Below are 9105 nucleotides of genomic sequence, written 5' to 3'. Positions count from 1 at the left end.
GCCGCTCTGCCATCGGCGGAGTAATACGTAGTAGTCCGTAGAAGCAAATAGTCCGCGCGTATTTTTATTTCTGCGGGCTTATTTTGCGGTTATATTATCTGCAAATGAAACTATTTATTCGCGGAAACCTAAAAAACAAAATGAAGCGAAAGCAAAGCCTCCACGGAGCTGGCTGAAAGGCACTCCCCGCGTTGGTCGACTTTGCCCACTGTACGAGGGAGAATTCAAAAAGAAAGGCGGGAGCCGAGCGTCAATTCGATTTAATTAGGGAAATCGGCCACACAGGGCAATAAGTCGCAGTTTCTAAGAATGCTGGGAACGTGTAGATAGAGTTCCCGTGGCAAAAAGACGAGTTCAGATTCCTCTTCAGTGCACCTTTAACTGCAAATAAACCTTAGGCCAAAGATTCTGAACACTTTTCACCTAACATGCTCCAACCAGCTGTATGCGTCCAGATTAATGTAGAACATGGATGAAGTGAACAGGCAGCAGTGCACAAGGCATGACACACCATATGGAAAACAGCTGACTGTGAAAAAGGGCTCAAGATTGCTTACACTGCATCTACAGTACAATGAGTCATTCCTGAAATAGGAGGCCGTAACAGCTGACGGCAACAATGCCAAGCAGGAACTATGAGAGAACTATGGAAAATCAAAAGGTTAAAGAGAAAGCAAGAAATAGTGCATCTATGTCCCCTGGAGTGGTGCCTGCTGGCAGCCAAGCTTTTTGCCTCGTTGTATGCCACCCAGCAGTGATCGTAATCAGTTGCATATGAATGCCGGTCAGCGCCTCTACTGATTTATAAATGGGTGTAGAGAATGCAGCGGAGACAAGAGACAGAAGCTTGGACGGAACGGTTCGGTTTGAGAGTTCGTATTTTCCCAGCCTAAACGACACGGCTCAACTTGGAGAAGAAGCTGAAAGAATTGGGGGCTTGAATACACATGCATGTCAAGGGCAACAGTGAAAACATGACACGATGGCTATAATTGGTGATTTCTGCACGAAAAAACTCCATGTCAACTACGTACAGCAGCCTTCCAATTGCCAGTTACTACTGATAATAACTTGACTTGAACTGACAATAAAAAAGGAAACTATAAAAAAGCCCCCAAAGGCAGGTCGTAACTAAAGATATTAGGCCAAAATGAAGAACTATCTGATTCTAACATTGACTTCCCCTTTATCTTGAACCACGAATAAGTGGTCAGCAGGTTAGCTACAAAACTGAAGCTTGTTAATAAAAAGGAAAAAGGAAAACAAGAAACATCAAAAAGAGGAAAAAAAAATGCTTGTAACAACACATTTTTTTGTACCAAAACTACTAATCTTCCTTTTTTCTTTTAAAAAAAGGTACAAGTAACTGCCATGAGGTTTGCTACAATATACACTATTCTGATTTCTTTGAACAGCATCCAATTCTGCGATAGAAAGAATAAAAAGAAGGCACCACACTGAGTGGTCATACTACCCTCAATTAAGATGCACCATGCCATAGCATTGACAATTTTCGATTTTGCAGAGGACACCACGTCTGAGAGACAAAACTCAAGCCAAGAAACACCCCTCACAGCCACACTGCAGGAAAGCTAGTTGACACTGCATGCAACACCCCTGGAAAAACACTAGGTGGAATCATCTTTGGCGGTGGTGGTGGTCAGGAGCCAATGGCCGCCCTGCGGCAATTGAACAGCCACTTAATGACCCGGGCGTTCTTCTCCACTATGGACGTCTCGGTCGGTCCGTGGTCGACCAGGTCTCGGTTGCGCAGACCCATGCCGCCACCCTCGGCGCCGCCGCCCAGCGAGGATGAGTCACTGCCGGCCAGGCTGCACGAGTGGTGGTCCACTGAGTCGACCGAACTGACGCTGTTGAAGTAGCGCGACGAGCTCGACCTTGACGATGACGGTGAGAGGACGCTGTGCCACGTGCTCGCATCCAGGCCCAGGGTGTCGAAGAAGCGGTCGGGAAGCGAGCGCTGCGGTTCCCCCCGGCCTCCCAAATCCGGTTGGCTACGGTGCGCCACGTCGGACTTGGAACGCAGCACGGGTCGCCGCGATGAGGAACAAGCAGTCACCTCTCCTCCGAGTCTTCCTCCGCCTAAGCCGTAGTTTCGGCTTGGCATGTCGAGCGGCCGGAACGAGAGGCTACGGCCCACGGTTTCCGACGAGGGCCGTGGCTTCCGGCAGCGGTCCCTGTAGTAGATTGGAGATGGCTCACCCAAGTCACCACCACTGGTTCGGAGCTCGGTGCTCGCACGCCGCACTCTGGACGGCGAGAGGTCTGGCAAGCTCTTGTGGATGACCGCCAGGCTGGACGGCTGACCAAGAGATGGTGGCGTGTCACCGGCAATGAGTTGCCTGAGCTGGTGCTGAACATCTTGGTCAGTCCTGAAACGCAAGCACAATTTCATCTCAATTATGCGCTTGTTGAGGGGACTGCCACCAGCTGAAAACTGCCATTACAGTTGAACCTCGATGTAACGAAGTCCTAATTGCAGCCGAAAATTTCGTTACATCGCGAATTTCGTTACGTCGAGGTTCCCATGTTTCAGCTGTCAAAATAAAGTATAACTGGTTCAGGAACACTGCTTGTTGATGGGAACTTGTAAATCACGTATTGAGGAAATACGCAAGAAAATCGAGTAATAGTATCGCTAACAAGGGCACCGGATGTTTTTTTCTACATCAGGAGCATAATGAGTGATAGCAAACACCGCGACGGCATCATTTTTCTCCGTGTGCGCATAGCAAAAGAACGAGCGCAGCGCCTAGTACTGAAAGCCGCCACAAGATGTCGCTACTGGTATCATCATCATCAGCATTGAACATTTGCAGCCGGGGACGCATCAGAGAAAAATAAAGAAAAATGTTCGCATCGCTCACGCCGGCGCGGTGGGATTGTGCTCGCCATGGAGGTAAAAAAAACTAGGAGAGAGTGCGCTCAGCCTCTGCAAGCCATCCTCCTCTGACGCCGCTGCCGAGGGCCCTTTTGCGCACTGACTCTTGGGAAATAGGCCCTCCACAGTTACCAGACTGCCAACCAGCGGTGCTTTTCAGTGAACGTCCGTGCTCCGATGTAGCGCAGAAGCGCAGCGCCTGTGTTGCAGCTTTGGCGGAATGCGTACCGAGCTCGAGGTTGTCTGAAGGCTCCGCGTCTCAACACTTCTGTTGATTACACTCTTGAGTTTTTGGGCGCACTGTAGAAAACTGCAGGTAAACTTTTCATCAAAGGGTGCGGCCGCGACCTCGTCACTGTTCAACTGTGGTTCATAAAGAGAATGGAGAGGAATTCCTTTCGTCGTTATACACACATACGGAGCGTTTATTTCAGCGCGGAGAACTCGAGAGTAGGCGAAGAAACGAGCCTCTAAAAAAAGGGCGCAGCGGCTTCCAGAGCGCTCACGGCGGACGGACGTGTTTAACGAGCGCTCCGGCGCGCTGGGCAAGATTCTATTTCTCAGGCGGACTTCGGCCCGCCCATGGGCCCGGCACAAGTCGTGCCGAATACGCTCGCGCACATACGCGGTTCCGACGTGAAATGCAGCAGTGAAGTATTTCTCTCTCTCTCGCTGTCGAGAGAGAGTGCCGGCGGCTTTACGTCTGCCCCTGCGCGGGGTCTCCCGGCCACTGCGCACAATCACTTACAAAAAGAAGTAAACTGTATGTATACATAGCCGCGCGCTCGTAGCGTCCTGTCTCGGACTAATCGCGCGCGCGGCACACTGCACTAGCGGCCTGTGTGGGGCGCCCGGCCGCGTATACCGTCCGAGGTAGCACCCACGGAGCGTTCATGTCACGCGTGCAGTGCACTACCTGGCGAAGAGCGAGCGGGAAGTCAAGTCCGCCTGCTCGATGAACGCACAGAGGCTCACCATTGTTCTGTCACGGGTGCGCGCACTGCCGCGCGGCCACAGGAGCGCTTCGAGACTGTCCGGGATGATTCCCAGCGCCCTGCAGGCCGCGAGAATCTCGCGACGTGGCACTGCAGAAGCGGCACAGCGAAGGAGCATGTGCTACAATGTCTCCACTGCGCCGCAGTCAGCGCACGCGTCGCTCGGGGACGATGGCCGCTGCGGCGAGCGAGCAGTTTGCGCTCACCACGGAGCCGTCAGTGAACACAAGCAGATGGTCGCGCAGTTGTTCGTACAGCGAGAGAGCGAAACCGAAACCGAAATCCAGCTAAGAGCTACCACTGCCTTGTCACGTGAGGGCCTATTTCCCATGATTCTTTCCATTATATTTTTTATGACTAGGCTTCAAGATTGTGACGTCATGCTCCCTCCTAGTTTTTCTTCCTCCATGGTGCTCGCGGCGCTCCGACGTAGCGTGAGCGCGCGTGCGCGCGCGGCACGGCGACGTCACGTCCGCGAAACAGCGGCGCCCGATCGCCAGCGTGTTCGGCGGCTACCGGCGCGCTCTGACGGCGCCCGGCGCGGAATGCAGCCGGCTGCATGTCGCGCGGGCCGCGCCGAAGCCGCCGGCTGCATTTCGCGCGGGCCGCGCCGAGAGCGCGCCGAAGCCGCCCACCCAGAATGCACCGCGCGTGCCTCCCACGCCACGCCTCCCCTCTACCCCCGTCGCCACTCGCCTCCTCTGCCAGGGCACGTTTTTTTTTTTTTTCGCCGCTCACCCGTTTTAAAGGTACGACCACACTAGCTCCACGAGTTTGTCAACACTGAAGACTTTTTTTTGTTGTTGTCTACGAAGACATCGCACGCAAAAAAAAAAAAAAAACGAACGGACGCTGCAAGAAAATTCCGGTTTGCGCTTTCACGTTGAGAGTCTACAGCTCTCCAGTGGCGTCATGGCGCGGCGCGTCTTGAAACTTCCATGCCGCGGGCTTTGTATGCGCACGACAGATGGCGCGGCGGTACGTTCTCGCATAGGGTGCCTCGATGCCCAGCGCTGCGCCGTACAGGGTGGAGACACGACCTTCGTGGGCGCCATCTTGGGGCAAGCGCTGAAAGCGGGCCTACGGAGCGTCGGCCCGTATCCTTCTTTAGAACGCGCTTTCGCTAGCAGGCTGAGCTGTATAAGGTTTCTGCATATATGCTCACAGTTCTGAGCACTTTTTGCTTAGTGATATAAATGAGAAAAGAGCTAGCGTTTGCTTACAAGCGCAGCTTTTAGAGCAAATGGCCACTGTGCAGCTAGGACAGCCCTTACTTTTTGGCCGTCTCAGATGCTCAAAGCGGTTATTTTAACTGCAGTGACTGCTTTACAGAGCAATGCCTTTTGTACTGCCAGAACATGACGGAGTTTATAAGGTGCATGACATGCAAAAGGCTTTAACTGCGTCTGTTGATGCAGATGAACAACTAGTTCACGTTTTAGTCAGCCGCGCATATGAAAAATATTTTGCATCGCAGTCGGCTCGGGTCTCTTCCTGGTCAGGTGGCGTCTCCGGGGTTGGCGAAGAGCCTTTTGTAGCGTCAGGTGTAGAACTACCGGAAAAAAGCCGCGGTGCAGGCGGCTTTCTTCGCTTCGGCTGAGCTGTTCGCGCAAGAAAGAAATTAATTCATCAGTACATAAAAATATCCGAGGCTCTAGTGCTCCTCAGATTATCTGATGCGGATACTAGGCTAGCAAGCCGAATGTGGGCAAACACGTCTAAAATCAAACAACGTCGGGACAGCCGTTGACTTGAGGAGCCGCCGTCCATCCATTCTGTTGCCCTCAAACTGATCTTCCTCGAAGTGGCGCTAAAATTAGAGAGACGATGAAACTGTCATTTCGCGCCTCTGGTCGTGTGCACGCAAACAAATGAGATAATAAAAAAGCGTTAAGGAAGCGGTGCGATATTATAAGCACAGGCTCACGAAGTATTTCTGTGGACGCCAACCAAGCGACAGCACTAATTCGGGTGTCGGAGGGGCAAATTTAACTTCACTTAAATTTGGCTTAACCTCGGACCGGTATTTGCGCGTTTGACAAAGGTGCACTTCGCCTCGCGATGTGTCCTTACATGGAGAAGAAAGAGCTGTATTCGGGATGAACTTCTGTACTGCGCAGGCACCTTGCTTCCTCGCGACCGCTTACTTAAAGCGACGGCCAGTTCACAATAGAAGTTTCTTCGCGACTAGTCGAATTGCCAGCCATATGCTGTAACCGACTTAATTTTCGCGAGGTCCTAACGTTTGCGTTCGTTGCGAATCGCAAATACCTCGAAAAATTATTCCCGTGAATAATTTGAGAAAAGGAAGGTGAAGGGGCTTATTATTTGTGCTGCGCAGAATTTAGCACTTGCGAAAAGACCACTTGCAAAATTCCAGGACGGCTGGCTCGTAGGCAGGTTTTTGCAGCCAAAACTCTGTTCATAGACTGCATTTTCACTTCCTACTCTGGCCAGAAAAGTGGGTAGGTAGCACGTGGGAGGTTCACCCGTCAGCCTCTATTATATTGTTTTTTGAAAAGGAGAGAGGGGAATGCTCCTTAATCTGCGTGAACTGGAAGCCTCGCAAGATCGAGTGTAAAGGGCAGCTGTTGAAAGAGTACAATGGCGCATTCCTTCGACAAATACCGGGATCCACCTGCTTCACGTGTTTTCACCGCGGCTCTGAACAAAAAAAAATGTGCGATCGCGAGAGAGTAAAGATCATCGTGAGACACTCCGTGAATGATACGGAATGAGTGTAGCTCACTGAAAGTGAAAAGACGCAATGATTCATGTATTTAGCTTATAAGCCTTCACATAACTGGCAATTCAAAATGTTCCGCCTCAAAAACAAAGCGCGCTACTTCCAATGCCAGGCAATGCGATGCAACACGTGCTGTACTCACGTTTCTAACTAGGCTTCGAGCTGCAGCTTTGAAGGCACACAAAAATTCCTGTTGCGCACAGTGCGAGATTGGCTTCGAGCTGCAGCTTTGAAGGCACACAAAAATTCCTGTTGCGCACAGTGCGAGATTGGCGAACAAGGCAAAAACATATATTCAAACCGCACAAAGTCAGTGCTTACAAGCGGATGGGCGGAGCGGTGTGGTATAATGTTATTCCTACTGAAAGCACATAACTGCGAGCGACATTTAGAAAAAGATCTAAAATCTTTAGCGCAGACAACGACCACGAGAAAGACGGTACACAAACACAAGCGCTTGTGTGTGTCTCTCATCTTTCTCGTGGTCTGTGTCTGTTCGCGCTAAATTTTTTTACATTATCTATATGAACAAACTAGCCAAGAAAAGAAGTTTTAATGATGCATAAAAACAGCACAGACATTGTGGCTTGCCTCGCAGATCTTCGCGCTGTCATTCGCCTTCCAGTTCTCACGCTTCACTTTCGCTTCCCATATTTTTCTCCGTCCCTCATCCCGTGGAAAACGAAAACGTCGCGCTCCTTTCTTCGCCGAGCCGGCACACAATAGAACACAACACCCTGGCATGCTATTTTTCGTGAATTAAAGCAGTTCATCAGCTCAGAATCCAGCGCAAAACACAGTTTCGAACCCTCCACAGCAGCGGCACGAAAAGCGACTTGCCCCAAGATGGCGAGCGCGGAGAAGACGGCGGCGCGGCGCATGCCAAAGCGTGTCACCACCCTGGACGGCGGCGCTGGCATCGAGGCACCCTATTCTCGCAGATTCCCACACTGCCGGCAAAATTGGCGCGTAAAAGGGCAAATACAAACTGAGTTTCGTCTCGGCTAAACTTTTAGCTCTCATTCGATTGTCAAGGTAGCTCCTGGCACATGCATGCGATGCGCAAGGACTTCGTTACATCGAAAGTGCGGAGCAAAATTACTTCGTTAAATCGCGAAAAAAAATACATGGTTTTCAATGGGGAAGTGATTGGGAAATGAAAAAAATGCGTTACATCGCGAATTTCGTTACATTGAGGTTCGTTACATCGAGGTTCGACTGTACACAACCTGACATAGCAGACAAAGTCACATACCCCTGTAAAAAAAACCGAACACTGTGAAAACTACTACAAGTTGCAGAGCTGCTTGCTCAAGACTGCTTGTCACGCAAGTCCAGCTGGACAGGGCTCGTATTGCCTGCTACTTTCTACATCCTTGCATCTTCCGTGTTAGCCACGTTAATTGGGCAGCCAGGTTTCAAGTGGCTCTTCTCGGAGACTAAGTGCCCGATGCCAAAGACGCTGGAAGGTGTAGAGAAATAGCCTCAGGCTTCAGTGCTTGGCAAATAAGAAAGAGGAGTCTCTACAGCATACAAGCATCGAGTGGAGTCTACAGGTGATGGTGGCACGTGCTACTGCACTGACTTTCACCTACACACAACGAGGTGACATCAGCATGACCAGAGAGTGCAAAGTTGACAGCTATGGAGGTTCAAAGGTCATGCTGAGACTTCTCGATGCAAAATTCAGGAAAAAAAACCCTGAATATGAGTAAGCTGCAGCACCAGTCATTTTAAAGAACTGCGCATTCTTGAATAGGCAGCTTTTTCAACTGAAACATGTATCAGTAGAGAACTGTACACTTGACAACAGTGGCTCACAAATAGAGGTGCACAAATTCTTTGGTTTCGTTGATATTACTGGGGTATTTCAAGCCCTTGATCTCAGATAAAACCCGCCACTTTTTATGGCTGCGTGACAAGGTTGAACTGAGGGAGCGCTACATGTGAATTGGATCACGACTCAAGGACTTGCATACACATTTCAAAAGCAACTGTTTGGATGATCAGTGGAACTACTGATACACAATGTACGCATAAAATGGCATAAACGAGTGAAATGAACTGGTGCGATGTAGCTCGATCTGCTCAATTATGTGTGTCTATAAAGCTAGCTGCATTCATTATCACAGGTGCACAACGTATCCTCCGTCGTCCCAAGCCCTTGAGGCCATCTATGAGGGTTATGAACACAGTCATGCAAATGGACCTTGTGGGATCGTCATCACCCGAATGACGGTGTGCTAATTAGGTAGCACTTCGCCCACATATTGCGGGTTCGGGCCGGAGCAAGCTTAGGGCACTGCCAGCGTTTGGTGCGCGCCTGCGCTCTCGCTCTGAACGAAGGAAGGCGCAGTTATCCGAAAGCACGAGTGTTTATTACACAGTAAGCTGCATTACATAACACTGCACTAATCCCCAGACCTCGGTGCAACCCGTAGCCCCGCCGCAGCACCCGAAAG

General features: G+C 50.6%; 1 protein-coding gene across 2 annotated transcripts in view; it reads right to left on the bottom strand.

Annotated features, from left to right (window-relative positions):
• Positions 1 to 290: 290 nt before the first annotated feature.
• The window catches only part of LOC149334880 (protein FAM110B), a 30863-nt gene continuing 22048 nt past the window's right edge, over positions 291 to 9105 (bottom strand). For both annotated transcript variants that reach the window (XM_089551515.1, XM_089551516.1), the window contains one exon: positions 291 to 2393. In XM_089551515.1, coding sequence (XP_089407641.1) covers positions 1661 to 2393 — 733 coding nt within the window. In that variant the 3' untranslated portion in view covers positions 291 to 1660. The remainder of the gene's footprint in view (positions 2394 to 9105) is intronic.

This window comes from Amblyomma mixtum, chromosome 7 (genome assembly GCF_055824585.1).
Source record: "Amblyomma mixtum isolate Tamu chromosome 7, ASM5582458v1, whole genome shotgun sequence".
NCBI classification, from domain to species: Eukaryota; Metazoa; Arthropoda; class Arachnida; order Ixodida; family Ixodidae; genus Amblyomma; species Amblyomma mixtum.
This window is presented reverse-complemented; position numbering and strand designations above follow the sequence as displayed.